Consider the following 19,397-nt stretch of genomic DNA (forward strand, 5'->3'; position numbering starts at 1 on the left):
TTATATCATTAGAAACTAATGCTAGTAATGTTGTTTTGCATGTATATTTAGATTTTTGACTCTCAAAGTGCCGGCACACATTGACCTGCATTATAGGAGTCAGCAAATACCACAGATTCGGCTAAAAATCAGCTGTAATGTTCAACTAAACATAATAAGAAGACATCAACTCCTTAGATCAGGGGTTTTCAAACTGTGGGTCACACAGTGAACAAAGGTGGGTCGCGCAACGTCACATAGCTGCAGCTGTATTTACATTGCGGTGAATCAAAACCAGTACGATTGACGGCAGTAACTCAAAAACATCTTACCCTTAAAATATCTAAAGTGTGTTTCCTACAATAAGACAAAGCTGGTTATGTTTCACAGCTGTCTTTTTCTTTTAATTCGCTCAACATTACGAGCACTGCTCCGTTTGAGCCCTCGCTATCTGCGTTTAGCCGGTAGAGCTTGCACTGAGCAGAGCTTTCAGTAAGGGACCGTCAGAAAAGTGCTTATTTTATATTTGTTTTATTTTAAACACTACTAATTTTCACTTAAATGAGCACAAACAGTTACTAAAGTAGTCGAATGCTTCATTATGGATCTGCGCATTCTTACATGAACACCTCTGTTATCAAACAAAACACACTGACTATAGTAACTGTAATCAAATGCAAATACAATCAAAAGTGAAATAGACTTTATAGCTTGATTTAAATTCTGGATAGGCCATTGATTTTAATAGGTTAAACCTTTTATTCTATTGTCAATATTTTCTAATGTTTGCTATGTATTCTATCATTTGTTGTCCCATATTTTTTACATCCCAACATTGATTGCAAATCAATAAATAGCTATAGTGCTATCTGTTAGTTTTAACGTCAGCTAATGTTATGGAAGGGCATAGATGTTATGGAAAATAGAAATAGTAATGTAACAACCCCCATCATTCCTTCCTCAAGCAAATGTGTAAATATTAGATCTATTCAGCAATAATGTTAATTGCATTGGCATATTAATCTGACGTTTTCCCACCCTGTAGTAGTCGATCAAAAAGCTATTTAGTTTCTTATGATCAGGGCCAGACGGAATCTGCGGACGTTTTTTGCTATTTCTGCAGAGGATTTTGGTAAAAATCTGCGGAATTATTTTGGGAGTATCCAGCAGAGTATCATAACTAAAACCTTAATATATTAAATAAAAAGTAATAAACTATTGAATAAAAACTGAATGAATTCAGATTTACACATTTACTCAAGTAAATAAACAGAATTTATAATGGGCTAAAAATCTGCGGAATTCTGCGCGCGCAGATTCCGTGTGGGCCTACTTATGACTATACACTAGCAGTGGAATTTACTGCGATGTGACGGGGCTTGATCAGAATCAAAGGGCTTGATCAAAGGATGATCATATTCTCTTCTAAAAGAAGAAGAGGATCTTTTTCAACAAAAAATGATCAGTTACAGCCAGCATCCCACAAAGAGCACTTCAAGCCTCATTTTATGCATATCAAATCACAAAATCCAAAAAGCCGCACACCATATATTTTTGACTGCTTTGAACAGATACATTTTTTACCCATTTTTCCATATTAAAATATTATGGTGGGTCTTAATTGTCAGGGTTGGTGATGGGAAATGGGGAAAAAGGAGCGAGGACTCAAGTGCAGGAATAATGGGAATTTATTAAATAATAAAAATAAAATAAAATGCAAAATAAACTACCCCGAGGGGTAAAACATTAACAAAACAAATACATACACAAACAAACTTCACTGGGCTGGCTGGTGAGGAACAGGACTGGAAACATGACAAGACAAGGGTTCAAACAACAACATGTGATGACGAACTGGCACAGGACAGCAAAAGTGAGGGGTATATAAACTGTAGAAAATTAACACACAAACAGGTGAACACAATTAACTAATAATGGATTAACAAGGAGGGTGGGACAAGACAATAGAGCGCATGACACAGAGACAACACAAGCCATGCGCTCACTTAACAGGACAAGAACATGCAGCCAATGAGAGAACTCATTAACCGCATGTTCATGACAACAAACACAACACTGAAGCACACGACAAAAGCACGTGACCACAATGTAAACACCGAGCCACATGCTTTGACAAAACACGCAAGACATGAGCACACGATGAATGAAAACACTCACCGTGCGCTCACACATAAGCAACGTGCATGCTTCATCTCAGCGCCAACCAAAACTGAAACCAACTAGACGGAGGCGCCGAGAATAAAGCAGCACGCTGCTGACAGAACAAACACAAAGACTAGTACAAAAGCGCGCGCGTCTGAGGGACGCAGAGCGTGCGCGGCCACATCAAGTGGCAGCACGCACACTCTGCGTACACCCACGACAGCGCGCGCGCGCACACAGAGACAGAAACAGGACCAGACATGGAGTAGTGTCAGAGTCTGCCACCAAAACAAAAATTTACAAGACCAAAGTGGCAGAACCCTGACACTTAATAGTGAATTATTTGGCTAGGTGGGTCCCGGAATTAAAAAAGTTTGGGAATCCCTGCCTTAGATCAATGGTTCTCAAAGTGGGGGTCGCGGGACAATAAAGGGGGGTCGCCTGGTGGTTTCCAAAAATCTATTTATTTTTATTAAACCATAAGAATTACCATATTTTATCCATAACCTTCTGAAGAGAAAAAAAATAGTCGTTCATACCATATATAGTTACTATAGTAGCTTATAGTTACTACTTCTATTGGATTGCAACCCCTGGGGTAATTGCACTGTATTAAAGACACAGCAATAGCGTCAGATGCAGCAGATTTCATAACACCTGGTTAAACTTTGTGGCCCATTATCAGCTCTCATACATAAAAAAAAAAATTAAAAGAAGAATAGACTTGGGTTTATTGGTGTGTGTGCGCCATTGCATGCAAGGTTTCTGTATTTATAACCACCTCAGAGGATATTGGGGGTCACGAGTCACTGGCATTGTCATTTTGGGGGTCGCGGCCTGAAAAGTTTGGGAATCCCTGCCTTAGATCACTACAGGTAAAAGTAAATGATATGATTTTTATATGAACTACGCCTTTAAATACACCAACATGAATGACATTTGACTGTAAACATCACTAAGAGAGTACATATCTGTCTTTTCCTCCATTAATAATAAACTGGTACAAACTTTCAATTCCCAAATCAGCAAACTAAAACTGAGAAACCCCTGCATGAAATCCCAGGACAAAAGACTTTATTATCAGCACCCAGCCCATTGACATGGAAGAAATGATCTCTATTAAAACACAAACTGATGTAAAGCCTGGGAGGTTTGTCAACTGCCATTTTTGTTTTTACTATGGGAAAGAGCATTTTATTAGCGCTTTAATATATTTTACTGCCAGACAAAAAGAGCGAGGCCTGACTGTAGTGGTTTTTGCATATGCGCTTTATGAACTTCTTTTGTTATGGACGGCTGAGCTGATATTGCCACTAAACTCGCCTCGATCTCGGTGCGTTGTGGGAAAGCGCTGGCGTTTGGTGCGCTTGAAAGGCCGCCATTGTTACCTGGATCTCCTCATTCAAATCAGATGGCAAATTTGACCGCATTTTCATACTGTACGAATGTGATTTGGGTTTGTGGATTTGGCTGCTCGGCTCCCATCGGTAACGCTGAGTGGAATCGACTGCTGCTGTTATTAAAATGATGCCTTTTTTTCTACTCGCTGCGTTCGAGTAATTTATATCCCTCCTCCGGTTAATAGCAATCAGATGGCGGCTCTACTGAGGGAATACTGCGAATTATAGCGTGCATTTATGTATCTGAAGAACCACCGACTTAAAATATGGATAATGATCAACAGACTGCACTCCTGAGAGGCCTTTCTGCTCTCATGAGGGAAATCCTACTGTTATTTTAACAGCACTCAGACACTACTGTTTTATTATTTATTAATTTTTATTATGAACAGTTTGAGCTGGTTTTAATGTATATACAGTGCCTATAGAAAATCCTCATACCCTATGAAAACCTATACACTTTCTCATATTACATCCTGGAAAATAACATAAATGAAGTCAAATGTTTTTTAAGCTACACTTAAACATTATAATCCTCATCATTAACGTAAAAATATCATTGAAATAAATGCAAGGATTCATCAAAATTAATCAGCGAAATGCCTGGTTTGGTAAAGTGAGCAGCTTCTTAAAGTAAAACATTATAAACTTGCTGAGGTGCAAGCAATCACCTGCAAAGGAACTATTTCAAAGGGGTATGATGATTTTATATAGGCAATGTATTTTAATATTATTATTATTATTTGCACTGGTTTTGATTTATATACATTTCATTAATATTATTTTTTAGCAGTGGTTTTGATTTATATATTATTATTATTAATATATTAGTACTGCTTTAATTTATATATTTGTATTATTATTATTTTTATTATTATTTAAGTACTTGTTTTGACTTATATATTTATATTATTATTATTATTATATTAGTACGGTTTAATTTATAATTTATATTTATAATTATTATTATTTTAGTACTTTTTTGATTTATATATTTTTTTATTATTATTATTGTATTAGTACTGTTTTAATTGATATATCTATTATTATTATTATTATTATTATTTTGTACTGGTTTTGATTTATATATATTTTAATTTTTTTGTACGTTTATTTTATTTATGAATTATTATTATTATTATTTTAGTTCTGATTTTCATTTTTATATTTTATTATTATTTTAGTAATAGTTTTTAGTAATATTATTATTTTTAGTAGTTGGTTTGATTTATATAATTATTTATATTATTAATATTTTAGTACTGTTTTAATTAATATATTGATTTATATATATATATATATATATATATATATATATATATATATAACTATAATATTAATAATAATTAAAATGTAAAAATATATTTGACACATTTCTACCTTGTTTTTACTTATTTTAAGTTATGCCAATTTCTTTCCATAGCATTAAAAACAGAGATATAGAAATTGTTTCAATTGAGATATTTTTATGATTGAATTTTTTATTTTTTTTATATATGAATAAATAAATATAAAATATAAAAATATTCCTTGCAAAAAAATACGAAAACTCTGAGGGGGCAAACACTTTTTCACAGCACTGTACATCTGTACATATACTTCCAATACATTTAGAGCATAAACATTTAGCACAGAGAAAGCTGGAAGAATAATGGGAAAACAGGTGGAAACATTAAAAAAAGGACAAAAGCTAAACTCCATAATGCGTGACTTGTTCTGCAACATCTCAGAGCACACCAAAACAAACAACAACAAAAACACCATGCCAAGAAGATGATCATGAATGATCACATTTCACATCATCATCAGGGAGAATAAATAACAGAGACTCACCAGACACCAGCCACTGACCGCTGGGAGAAACACTGATGCTCCGGACCAGACTGGAGTGACCACGATACACCTGATACACACAACACACAAACATAATGAGTAATAGTAGAGCTAACTAATAGTTAATAAAAAAAAGTTGACATTGCAAACTATTTTTTTTAAAATATTATGGTAAATATGCATTTAATATTTCATCAAATATGCATTTGATATTTAATTAAATACGTATTTAATATTTAATTAAATGCACATTAAGCATGTAATGAATAAATGCATATTTATTTAATTATTAAAATATTTTATATTTAATTCATATTTAAATAAATATGCATTTTTATGCACTCAATTTATGCATTTAAATATGCATTCTGATTTGAAACAAGACTTAACATTGGATGGAAATACGTTTAAAAATTTTTTTTTTTTACTGTTTTGGCAAAGATTTTTACTATTTTGTCAATAAAAAATTGATTATTAACAGGCAAATTATATACATGCATATATACATGAACATAGCGCTCCGCATAAACGAGTACAGCCCATTTTGAAATTAATATTTTTAACCATTTCTCAGTGAACAGACTATATATTTATAAATATATAACAGATTTATTAAACAGATATATTAATTAAAATTATTTTCTAGTCACCGAACATTGTTAGAAATAGAAAGAGAATATATTTAAGTTCATGCAAATTATTAATTGTTAATCGTAATTAATTATTAATCGTTTTTTATAGTTTTTTTTGTAGTGGTTTTTAATTAATATTTAATTAATATTATTTTAATATTGGTATTGATTTATATATTTTATTATTACTTTTGTACTGTTTTTATTTATATGTTAATATGAATATTATTATTAAAGTACTGTTTTGATTTATATATTTTTATTATATATATATATATATATATATATATGTATAAATAAATAAATCAACAAAATTTTATATAATTGTATTTTTGTTTCTCTTGATTGTTTTTTTTTATTTCATATTTTTCCCTAAAATATAAATTTAAGCTACTAATGTTAAGATGACTAATTTAGAGCACAAATTTAATATTGTGAAGCTTCCTACAGAAAATATTTATTTAAATTAGAGATTTGGGAGGCTCTCAGTGCAAAACAAAACAAAAATAAATCATGAGCATTTCCATTAAACTTTCCAAAGAAAACAAACTCAAAAGCCCCAAATCTCAAAACTGACAGGTGTCTAAAATACCGCAGTGTTTTTGTCTGTAGTTTCTCAGTTTAATCACCAAGCGCACGGATTTAGTTCTCCTCTTAATCCAGTCCAAAAGAACGACAGACAAACCCGCTTTATAGCTGTCTCAAAACTCTACGCTTTCAACAACACAAATATTCATCTTCTGATCTCTTTCACCCACGCGGGACAGCAAGTCATTAGGTTTCCCGAGCTCGCCATTATATAGAGTCTAGTCCAGAAATAACAGCAGCATCAAATCTACACGTCTTCATAATCGCAGTCAGACTGCAGGAACGTGACGTACCAGAGACTGTGTGGTGGGGAACGGCTGCAGGTCTTTGGGCTTGGGAAGTTTGGGAATCAGGTCTTCTGGGTTCACGTTCACCTGGAGGAAAATAAATAAATAAAAGGACAGAACGTGTCTTAAACACACATCTGAAGGCAAAAAGAAGTGAAGCAAGCTCATAAAGGTTTGAAACATGTAAAGGGTGGTAAATGAAGACAATTAAAGTTCTGTCTGATATATACATGTATATGTCATAAGGCCATTTGTTTCATTTTGAATCTTTAGGTTTGGTCTCACAGATGCTACGTGTGTGTGTTTGTGTGTGTAACAGTGTGTTTGTTTGAGACGGCTCACCCTCATCTTCCTCTGTCTGGGACACAGGTAGAGGTCGAGGCAGCGCTCGAAGCGCTCGTGAATGAAGCGTGAGAATGCAGGAACGGCTCGCAGACACGAGAACTTCTGCGGGAGGAAACTCAGCTTTCTGTCCTCGGGGTCCTGTGCAGCCCATGCCAGTCTCTGAAGAACACACACACACACACACACACACACACACACAATAAATAAATCAAATACAATTTAATAAATTAATATAAAATACAACACACACACACACACACACACACACACACACACAATAAATAAATCAAATACAATTTAATAAATTAATATAAAATACAACACACACACAACACACACAACACACACAATAAATAAATCAAATACAATTTAATAAATTAATATAAAATACAACACACACACACACACACACACAACACACACACACACACACACACACACACAATAAATAAATCAAATACAATTTAATAAATTAATATAAAATACAACACACACACACACACACACACACACACACACACACACAATAAATAAATCAAATACAATTTTATAAACTAATAAAATTATAAAATTTACAACACACACACACACCCCAAATACAACATACATGCACAACAAATAAAATACAACACGCCCACACACAAGTACAACACACATACAAGATGCATACAACAAATAACACGCATACAGGCATAGAACAAATACAACATGCGTACACACACACACACACACACAACACACAACAAATAAACATACAACAAATGCAACACACAGGCAACAAATCCAATATGCAACCCCACATATAACAAGTACAACACACAGACACACACATACAGTAGAACACACACACCCCAAAGAGCAAACGTTATGACAACTCAGGATAAAGGCTGACTAGAGAACAGGTGCAGGCAAAATTGGGGTCAAAATTTGGTTGCATATAAAGATGAAGCTGCGGAGGGGAAGCACGTGCTCAGAGTTCACTACAGCATGGAAAACACACGCAAATCCCGAGCAGGCAAATCATACAGGCCTAATGGAGCTGAAGCAGGTGTGAAGTCATCATCCAGTCACAGTTTGCAGGAAGAGTTCGCTCCAAAACAAGAAGTCTATCTACTCTAACTTAAGTGTGTGTAATAAAGACTAAGACTATGCAGAGTATACACAAACCTTATCACACACTTTTACTGGAGCCATTCCCTCACTGGTCATCTCTGATAAATGTGTGTTTTTCTGCACTGAATCATTTACATTTGACGGTTATATTTTTATATGCAAACACTACATTTGTGCATGATCAGTTTGCATAAAGACTCGTCCTGAAAGCGATCATAAAGTGAGGGTATGCACATCATAAATACAACGTGCAACTTAGAAAAGCTATTTTAACTGTATATGATTTCTCATTTATTTAGAATAGTAAATATCTAGAAGTGTATATTTTGTGTAGCACTAGTTTCTCTCACATCTCATGGAAGCATTCTGTTGAGTTTTGATCTGATTTTTGACTGTTGTAGCTGTGAAATAACTCAAATCATTCAGCGTAGTGATATGGAGCTGAAGTGCGCTCAAGACCTACCGGAACTACTGGACAGCACAGTGGCTCAGTGGTTAGAACTGTGGCCTCACAGCAAGAAGGTCGCTGATTTCACTCCCAGCTGGACAACTTGGCATTTATGTGCCAGATTAAAGAAATATAAAATCAAAACAAACAAAAACAAAAAGTAAACAAACAAAAACAAACTATTGAAGAACAAAACCAAACAAAAATAAGACAACAAAACACAACAAATCAAAGCAAACAAAAACAAATATAAAGTAAAACAAAAAAACAAGAATGAAAACAAAAACTAATGAAAAATTAAACCAAACATAAATTACAAAAAAACACAAACAAAAAAAATTTTAAAAAACAAATGAAAACAAAAAAAATTTAAAGAAAAAATATATAAAAATCAACAAACAAAAATGAAAAAACAACAAAAAACTAAAAGACAAAAACTAATGAAAAATAAAACTAGACAAAATTACAACAAACACAAATAACAAACAAAAAAAACTAAGAAAAACAAAACTTAAACAAAAAACAAACAAATATAAAATCAAAATAAAGAAACAAAAAAAACTAATGAAAAACACAAACAACAAACAAAAAAGAAAAAGAAAAAGAAAAACAAAACTAAACAAACAAGAATGAAACCAAAAACAAACCAAACAACTAATGAAAAATGAAACCAAACCAAAATATTACAACACAAACAAAAAAATGAACAAAAAAAACATATATAAAATCAAAGCAAACAAATAATAAAAACAAACAAAAAATAATGAAAAATAAAACCAAACAAAAATATTACAACAAAACAAAATAATGAAAAACAAAAATGAAAGAAAAACTAACCAAAAAAATATAAAATCAAAACAAGCAAAAATGAAAACAGCAAAAACAAAACAAAAAACGAATGAAAAACAAAACCAAACAAAAATTATAGAAGACAAACAAAACAAAAAGCAATAATGAAAAGCAAAAACAAAAACAAATATGAAATCAACAAACAAAAATAACACAACAAAACAAAACAAACAAAAACAGAAATAAAAAACTAACAAAAAAAAATCAAAATCAAAACAAACAAGAATAAAAGCAACAAAAAACAAAACAAAAAACTAATGAAAAATAAAACCAAACAAAATTAAAATACAAAACAAAAAGCAAAAATGAAAACACCAAAAAAGCTACTACTGTAGCTGGGCAGCATGGTGGCTCAGTGGTAAGCACTGTGGCCTCAAAGCAAGACAGTCGCTGGGTCTGTGTGTGTATGAATGTGTATGGGTGTTTCCTAGTACTGGGTTGCGGCTGGTCAAATCAGATTGCGTGAATGATGTTTATTCTGAACTTCTCCCCAACAACGTACCTCTTCCTCGGACAGCAGGTATTCTGGAGGAGGGTTGTAGGACTCCTCATGTCCCGGAAGCTTCATCTTGGGTGCTGGGACGTGCATCTTGTGGCGTCCCAGAATGCTGTTGGGGTCTTCTTTGGCCCAGAGGTCGTAATACTGCGGCGTGGTTTCCTTGGGTCTGCGAGGCTTAATCCAGCCCATTTTAATGGCATGAACCAACTTCCCGACCTAAAGCAGAAAGACGGATTCAGTGGCGGGACAGAAACACATCATTGAGGAGATTGAGAGCACATGTTGGCCGTCATTACCGCAAACACTCGCTCTACACGTCCACGCTTCACACACGACACACAACCATATCTAAAAAAGGCCATTAGGTTTGAGCACAAACGTTTGCAGGTCTGATTTCTTTCAGCGTTCAATTTCAGATGCCCCATTACGCCTGTGCTTCAGACCGTTTTCCACTTTAAAAACGATGTGGGATTCATTATTTGTGAGGCGGCACAGCTGGGAGCAGTTAGGAGACCAAACAGGACTATTTTTAATGCCGTTTCCTACAGTAAATAGACGTGAAGAGAGCGGACTTGCCTTCTCTTTCTCGATTAGCGAGGGAATGAAGCTGCGTTTGTCCTGAGGCCTGTTGGTGACGGGGTGGATCATCACTTCATTGGAGAAGAAATCAACTGCAGGCTGGAAAAAAAAAGAGAATCAGAAAGAGGAAAATATTAAGGCAAAGTAAAAGACACATCAGTTTAAGCCTACAGGTGCTTTCTGTCTTGTTGTTCTTCACTAATAGTTCATATAGTAGTTTTAATAACCAATAAAACAAACAAAAATGAAAAAAAGAAAGAAAAACAAAAACAAACAAACAGAAAAAATGACAGAATATTAAAACAGAAACAAACAAAATTAAAAATATAACCAAACAAAAACAAAACTAAAACAAAAATGCACACAAAAAACAAAAACTAACAAATAATACACAAATAAATCAAACCAAACAAACATGAAATAACAAACAAAAGACTAAAACAAAAAAAAAACCTAAACAAAAAAGAAAAATAAAACCAAACAAAAAAACTGGAAAAAAATTCAAATAAAATTTAAAAACTGAAAACAAAAACACAAAACGAACAAAAACAAAACAAACAAAAAATGAAAAACAAACAAAAATAAAAATGAAAAATTACCAAACAAAAAAACTGAACAAAAAAACTAAACGAAACAAAAACAAAATAAATATAGACAAAAATGAAAAATACCCAAGAAAAAAAACTGAACAAACAAAAAACAAACACAAACAAAACTGAAAATGAAAAACAAACAAAAATTAAAAAACAAAAATTACAAATGAAACTAAACAATACAAATTCAAACAAAAACAAAAATGAAAAACAAACAAAACAAAAAAAAGAAAAATAAAACCAAATAAAAAACTAAAACAAAAATACATCACAAACAAAAACATAATAAACAAAAAACAAAACAAACAAAAAAGGGGAAAGAAAATAAAAAACAAACAAAACAAAAACGAAAAAAAGAAAAATTGAACCAAACCAAAACAAAAAAATTAAACAAAAAAATACAAAAACCTAAAACAAACAAAAAACAAAACAAATCAACAAACAAAAACTTAATTAGGCAAGTTATTGGATAAAAATAGTTTGTTCTGTAGACATTAAAATAAATTCTTAAGTAGGCCAATAGCAGAAAAGTTGTTTATAAAAAAAAAGGTTTAAAACTGCTTTCATTTGAGCCAAACTAAAAAAAAAACTTTTCTAAGAAGAAAAAATATTACAGGCAATACTCTGAAATTGTCTTTGCTGTTAAACATTATTTGGGAAATATGTGAAAAACAACAATTTTCACAGGAGGACGAATCATTTCGACTTTGACTATATATAAAAACCCATCAACTTCTCAATGTCTGCAACTAAACCATGATACTCCAGAAATTCAGTGGGAACCCTGATAAACAGAACACAAACAGAACATGACATCAGCTAAAACTAGACGGCTAAAGAGCATCTGAAGTGACCACACAGAAGAAAAAAAAAAAACGCTCTGTTTGTGTTGACTTTTAATTTGCCAACATGTAAATGAAAACATCTGTGCTATATCTCAGGCTCAGCGGGACGACAGGTGGCTTTTTCACACTCGCGCTCTTTAAAAAGCCTGTTTGAGGTCGACTAACTGATCGCAGACCGACCAAACACGACTGACTCACTTCTTGTTTAGCGCAATTAGCGGCAGCGTGACACCATGCAGACTCATTGCCTCCTGCGTAGGTCAGACGGCTAATTGCGCTAGCGTTAATGTTTCGTTACTTCATTTGTCGGCGGTGAACAGTAAATACTCCGCCATCGTGCGCTGGTGTTATTATCTAGAAGCTCGCTCTGTTTAAGAGCTTGTCACAGACTGCAGATGTTGAGGTGACACTTTGCGGATGGAGAAAAACAAAAGCGACAGAGCAGAACGGCAAACCTCGTATTCGTTGAAGTTGACGTCACCGAATTTGCCCTGCTGCAGACGGTGGACCAGATCCACCTGCTCGTCCGACAGACGGATATCAGCGCCGGTCATCTTGTCCTGGACAGTTCGCCTGGTCAGGAAAAACAGGTGTTAAAGCTGACACTGAAATAGGTCACAATTAGGGAAATACCATCTTTTTTGTATTACAAGTTTTCCAATATGCAAATTGAGTATTGTTCAATTACATCTGTACTAATTTGCATATTTCTTTCTTGTTTTTCTTTTACATTGTGTTGCCAAAGGTGTGTTATAAAGGGCACTGAAAAGGCAATGAGTTTAATTTAGTCTAATTTCATGCAATACCATCTTTTATTTGTACTACAGGTTGTCTAAGATGTTTTGTAAATATGCAAATGAGGTATTGTTTAATTACGTGTGCTAATTTGCATTTTTTTTTTCATCATCTAGCCAAAGGTGTATTAAAGCGGACACTGAAAAAGGTGATGAGGTGATGTTTAAAGATGTGGTGTAAATATGTAAAAGTGGTATTGCTTAATTACATGCGTGCTAATTTGCATATTTTTTCTTTCTTTTTTTACATCTTGTAGCCAAAGGTGTGTTAAAGTGGACACTGAAAAGGTGATGGTCAAATATTAGTCTAAATTAGTTCTATACAATCTGTTTTGTACTACAAGTTTTCTAAGATGTGGTGTAAATATGTAAATGAGGTATTGTTTAATTACATCTGTGTAAATTTGCATATTTTTTCTCTTGTTTTTTTTTTTTTTACATCTTGTAACCAAAGGTGTTAAAGTGGACGCTGAAAAAGATGATGAGGGTCAAATATTAGCCTAATTTAGTGCAATACAATCTTTTCTGTATCACAAGTTTAAATATATCATAAGTGTAAATATGCAAATTAGGTATCGTTTAATTACATGTGCTAAATTGCATTTTTTTGTAGTTTTTTTTAACATATTGATGCCAAAGATGTATTAAAGCGGAGACTGAAATAGGTGATGAGGGTCAAATATTAGCCTAATTTAGTGCTGTATGTTTTTGTACTACAAATTTTCTAACTTGTGGTGTAAATATGCAAATGTGGTATTGTTTAACTAAATGTCTGCTAATTTGCATATTTTTTTAGCACAAAAGTCTGTCTTCTTGTTAAAAAAAGATTTTTTTTTTTTTACATCTTGTAGCCAAAGATGTGTTAAAGCGGACATCTGAAAAAAATAAGGGTCAGATATTAGTCTAATAAAATGAGGCAGTTTAATTAAACTTGTGCTAATTTGCATATATGTCTTAGTACAAAAATCTGTTTCCTTGCAAATAATAAATTTTTTTTTTAAATCAACAGCAAAATTTGAAAAACAGCAAATAATATAAATTAATAAAATATGTTTTGTTTTGCCTCAAGACTTGAAAAACATTATTAAGTATTCAAATATTTTGTTTAAAATTTAAATGAGTTGTTTAATTAAATGTATGCTAATCTGCACACGTTTCTAGCACAAAAATCTGAACAATGGATGAAATTCTTGCCTAATTTTTTAAACCTATTAAGAGTGAAGTTTTGCCCAAGTGCAAATATTTTTAACAATAACAAGTTTTCTAAAATGTTGCTTAAATACGCAAGTTGTGCGTTTATTTAAATAAGCTCATTTGCATACAGCACTACAACATCAAAAAATGAAATAAATAAAAACTAAATAAATAAAAAAATTAATAAAAGTCAAAAGATTTTTTACAGATTTTCGCAGTTTGTTTTCATTCTCACTTTTAAAAAAAATTTAAGCTACTCAATATCTCAAATGTGCAGGTGCTTGAAAAAGCGGTTTCCTCCACAATGTTTTTTCAGTCCCGTCTTCAATACCAACACAGCTGAATAAGTGTAAATGAAACTCCAGACGTTGCTCACCAGTAATCAGGATTCTCCATCTTGTCCAGAAACTCGTCCAGCTCATCTTTGTTTCTGATCGGTTTAAAGATCTTCTTTCCGTCCAGGTCGTATCCGATGTGAGGATAATCCTTGTACCACTCCATCGGGATGTTCCCAACCGTGTTACGAATGTCCTGAGAAAAGGACAGAGAGAACGAAACTCATTGAGTTACCAGATCAACACCACAGGAATATTTTTCATTGCTGTGACGCCGGTGGAATAGTCATTTCTACATCTGTTTCTACTATTTTCTAGAGGAATATACAGACAATAGATGAACGTCCACAATAACTACACACTTCTTTGAATTTAATTGATTTGATAGGTAAGGGTTTGTGTAAAATAAAGGTTTGTATAAAAGTCAACAACATTTTTTCTCTTCAATTATCAAATAAACATGCTGACGATTTACATTAATACTGATTGCTCAAAATATCATTTGATTTAATTTGCGGTCATGGAAAAATCAGGGTTATTCCACCAAATATGTCTCTCTTAACTCTTCAGAAGTTAAAAGATTGTCGATTTGATAGGTAAAGATTGACGTAAAATGTTTGTTTTATTGTATAAAAATGTCTAAACTAATTTTCCCCCCCTGCAAATTTCAAATAAACACACTGACATTTACATACCTTTCCCTCCAAAATGACAGTTGCTCAAAACATCAGTTGATTTCATTTGTTGTCATGAGAAAGCCGGTGTTATTCCACCAAATCTGTCTTTCTGAACTCTTCAGAAGTTAAATATTGTCGATTTGGTAGGTAAAAGTTGGGGTAAAATGTGGTTTATTATATGAAAAGGTCAAAACAGCATTTTTCCCCTCCAGATTTCAAATAAACACAGACATTTACATATTTTTTCTCTCTAAAATTATAGTTGCTCAAAACATGAATTGACTTCATTTGCTGTCATTGAACAAGTTACTCTAGCAAATATGTCTCTTAACTCATCAGAAGTTAAAATGTTTGTTTTATTGTATACAAGTCAAACTGATTTTTTTCCCTCCAATTTTCAAATAAACTGTCATTTACATATTTTTCCCTCCAAAATGATGATTGCTCAAAATATCAATTGATTTCATTTGCCATGTAAAAAAATCAGGTTTATACAACAAAATGTCTCTTAACTATTAAGAAGTTAAAAGAATTTGGATTTGGTACAGTAGGTAAGGGTTGAGGTAAATGTGTTTTAAAGTATAAAAAACCAAAATAGCCTTTTTTTTCTCCAAACTTCAAATAAACATACTGACATTTACACATTTTTTCCCTCCAAAATGATAATTTGCTCAAAACATTACTTGATTTAACATGCTGCCATGGGACAATTAGGCTTATTCCACCAAAAATGTCTGTCTTAACTCTTCTGAAGTTAAAATATTGTCGATTTGATAGGTAAGGGTTGTGGTAAAATGTGGATTATTGTATAAAAAGGTCAAAACAGCATTGTTTCCCTGCCAAAATTCCAATAAACACACTGACGTTTACATATTTTTTTTCCCTCCAAAATGATTATTGCTAAAAATATCGATTGATTTTGTTTGCTGTCATGGGAAAAAAATCAGGTTTATTCCACCAAATTTGACTTTAACTCTTGATTTGACAGGTAAAATTGGGGTAAAATGTTTGTTTTATTGTATAAAAAGGTCAAAACAGCCTTTTTTCTCTCAAAATTTCAAATAAACACACTGACGTTTACATACTTTTCCCTCTAAAATGATGATTGCTCAAAATATTTGATTTTACTTGCTGTCATTGAACAAGTTACTCTAGCAAATATGTCTCTTGACTCTTTAGAAGTTAAAATGTTAAATGTAAAATGTAAATGTTAAAATGTAAAATTGTATAAGTCTAACAGATTTTTCCCTCCAATTTTCAAATAAACGGTCATTTACATATTTTTCCCTCCAAAATGATGAGTGCTCAAAATATCAATTGATTTCATTTGCTGTCATGGAAAAAAAAAAAAAAAGAAATCACGGTTATTCAACCATATATGTCTTTAACTCTTGACTTGACAGGTAAAATTGGGGTAAAATGTTTGTTTTATTGTATAAAAAGGTCAAAACAGCCTTTATTCTCTCAAATTTTCAAATAAATGATATTTGAAATGATAATTGCTCAAAATATCAACTGATTTCATATGCTGCCATGGGGAAAATCAGGGTTATTCCACCAAATATGTCTGTCTTAACTCTTGGGAAGTTAAACAATTGTCGATTTGATAGGTAAGATTTTTTTTTTTATTGTATAAAAGTCAACAGCATTTCCCCCCCTCCAATTTCCAAATAAACATACTGACATTTACATATTTTTACCTACAAAATTATGGTTGCTGAAAACATCAGCTATTTAACCAAATATGTCTTTCTTAACTCTTCGGAAGTTAAAACCCTTGATCAGGTTGATTTGATAGGAAAGGGTTTGGGTAAACAGTGTTTTATTGTATAAAAAGGTCAAAACAGCATTTATCCCCTTCCAATTTTCAAGTAAACACTCTCATTTACATAATGAGAAATGATGATAGCTTAAAACATCAATTGATTTCATTTGCTGTCTTTAAAAATCAGGGTTATTCCACCAAATATGTCTGCTTTTCCTCTTCTGAAGTTAAAGCATGGTCTAACATTGAATAAAAACATGGAACTTTTTCGTTGTTTTGACCAATTTGACCATCATATAACTATAAAACAAAAATACAGCGATACTGGGAATTTCCAAGTGGTTTCTTAATTATTTTGTTGTATGCAATGCTGTATTTTCCCACCACTTGTGACTGGTTTTGCTGGTGATTGTGTGTAAAGGCTCAGTAGAGCAGGTGCAGTAAACCAGACGCCCACTGTTAACTGCTCCACCAACCCGCCCACTTTACAGTACGCCACAAGAACATTACACAGCAAGCATTGCTAATAAACCAAAGAGCTTTGGTCTGAAAATAGAGATTTCTTTGTCTGGGAAAGACACACACACACACAGCTAACAGCAGACAGCTGAAAGTTGTCAGAGGTTGCGAGCGCCACTTTAAAGCGAGGTCTACACCTGTGAGTGATTTCAATAAAAACACCCCTACCATATCCAATTAGGTCCGAGTGGGCAGTGCTGTCACGCTTTCTCACACACACACACACACAAACAAACACACACACACACACACACACACACACACACACACACACACACACACACACACACACACATGTTCCTACATCCTGGTGTAGATGTAATGATGTTTCTACAATACAAAGTGTATATATTTAATCCCCCAACCCCAACTTTAAACCCAACCCTTACAGGAAACCCATTACATTTTCAAAACTGTGTGATGTATAAGCACGTTTACCCAAGGGGAGCTCAATTTTGATTCCCACAATGACAAGTCCCCAAGAGTCTGTTTGCTTTCAGGTTCGAGTCCCCACAGGGATATAAAAACAAGCAACACACACACTTTCTCTCTTTTAAACAAATGTACACAGCCAACAGCAGCTGCCGAGGCCACGCCCACACACTCATCTTCAAAGACTTGCGTCTGATTGGCTGAAGCCGAGCACATCTCAGACATTCTGATTGTAATGTAATATAAAGTCTTGCAGACACATGTACAGTGATCTGGATGTCTGGCCGGCTGAAGTGCTTGTGTTGTCTGGTGCCCCTGGCATCTTTGCCAACTCTATGGAACCGGTGCCAAACAGAGTAAGACCTGCTAATCTGATACTTCCTGTGTGGAGGAGTCACGGATTGTCACTGGACCTTCACACGGTTTTCAGAGAGCATAAAATGAGGGCCCGTAAAGGTCTGCCATTGAGACTTACTAAGGTTTTTGTTAAACAGGGTGAAATTAACTTTTCATCACTACTCTGTGTGTGTTTGATCTGCACATTTGGACAGTTTGCATCCATTCACGTCACAATGAATAACAAGTAATTAGTAAACTGTAATTGTTTAAATATTTATTATTACGAACTTCGAAACAGCATGGCGCAAAACAATGTATAGTACATTTTCAATTGAATTTAAGTATAGATTTAAACAACTATAATAAAAATAAATAAATAATAAAATAAATATAAATTAATACAGTGTTTCTCAACTGGTGGATCACAACCCAAAAGTGGGTCACGGGAAAATTTCAGTGGGTCGTGGAGTGAGTGATCAAAAAAACAACTAAAGTTTAATTTTTAAAAAATGTTTAAGTTTTATTTTGCTAATACCGGAGTTTTATTTTAAAATGCGCCCACGACAACCGAACCGTTTGATGTGAAATCTCATTTAATTATAGCAACAAATGTCGAAGCACAAGTACGACCCCGAATATGTAAACTATGCATTTACATATATTGACGACAAAAAAGGCTTAAAACCTCAGTGTGTCATTTGTAGTCAGGTGATCTCACAAGAGAACATGAAACCTTCTAAATTAAAACGACATTTAGAAACCAAACATCCCAGTTGCAAGGACAAACCTGTGGACTATTTTTAGAGACGACGCCAATAGCTGAGGGTATCACAAAAGTGCATACATTTTGTTAAATGACAGTAATAAAATGATGGTGATTTTCTTATGATTGATCTGTCACTACTTATGTGTATCTTTACAAATAAATACAAAGTAATTATAATTCCTAAAATTATATTTTAGTTCCTAAACATTTGGGTTGCAGCTTGATGACCATGTAAAACTGTGGGAAAAAAAATTAAATTGCAATAATAGTACGAGCAATAAATGTGTGCTAAGCATTTTTGTGCTGCATGCATAGGCTGTTAATTAAATCTGACCAATCAGATGAGGCCTTTACTTTCTTCATCCCCACCTCTCCACTGGCTAACAGCCAATAAGAATCAGAATTTCCACTGAGGTTTTCAGT

At 33.3% G+C, this 19,397-nt stretch overlaps 1 protein-coding gene across 1 annotated transcript in view; it reads right to left on the reverse strand.

Annotated features, from left to right (window-relative positions):
• The window catches only part of bop1 (BOP1 ribosomal biogenesis factor), a 127,095-nt gene that overhangs the window by 23,464 nt on the left and 84,234 nt on the right, over positions 1 to 19,397 (reverse strand). The window contains exons 4-10 of the mRNA NM_001077735.2: positions 14,518 to 14,672; positions 12,609 to 12,726; positions 10,713 to 10,814; positions 10,140 to 10,352; positions 7,225 to 7,386; positions 6,889 to 6,969; positions 5,376 to 5,445 (exon numbers count right to left, since the gene is read on the reverse strand). Coding sequence (NP_001071203.1) covers positions 5,376 to 5,445; positions 6,889 to 6,969; positions 7,225 to 7,386; positions 10,140 to 10,352; positions 10,713 to 10,814; positions 12,609 to 12,726; positions 14,518 to 14,672 — 901 coding nt within the window. The remainder of the gene's footprint in view (positions 1 to 5,375; positions 5,446 to 6,888; positions 6,970 to 7,224; positions 7,387 to 10,139; positions 10,353 to 10,712; positions 10,815 to 12,608; positions 12,727 to 14,517; positions 14,673 to 19,397) is intronic.

Source organism: Danio rerio, chromosome 19 (assembly GCF_049306965.1).
Source record: "Danio rerio strain Tuebingen ecotype United States chromosome 19, GRCz12tu, whole genome shotgun sequence".
NCBI classification, from domain to species: Eukaryota; Metazoa; Chordata; class Actinopteri; order Cypriniformes; family Danionidae; genus Danio; species Danio rerio.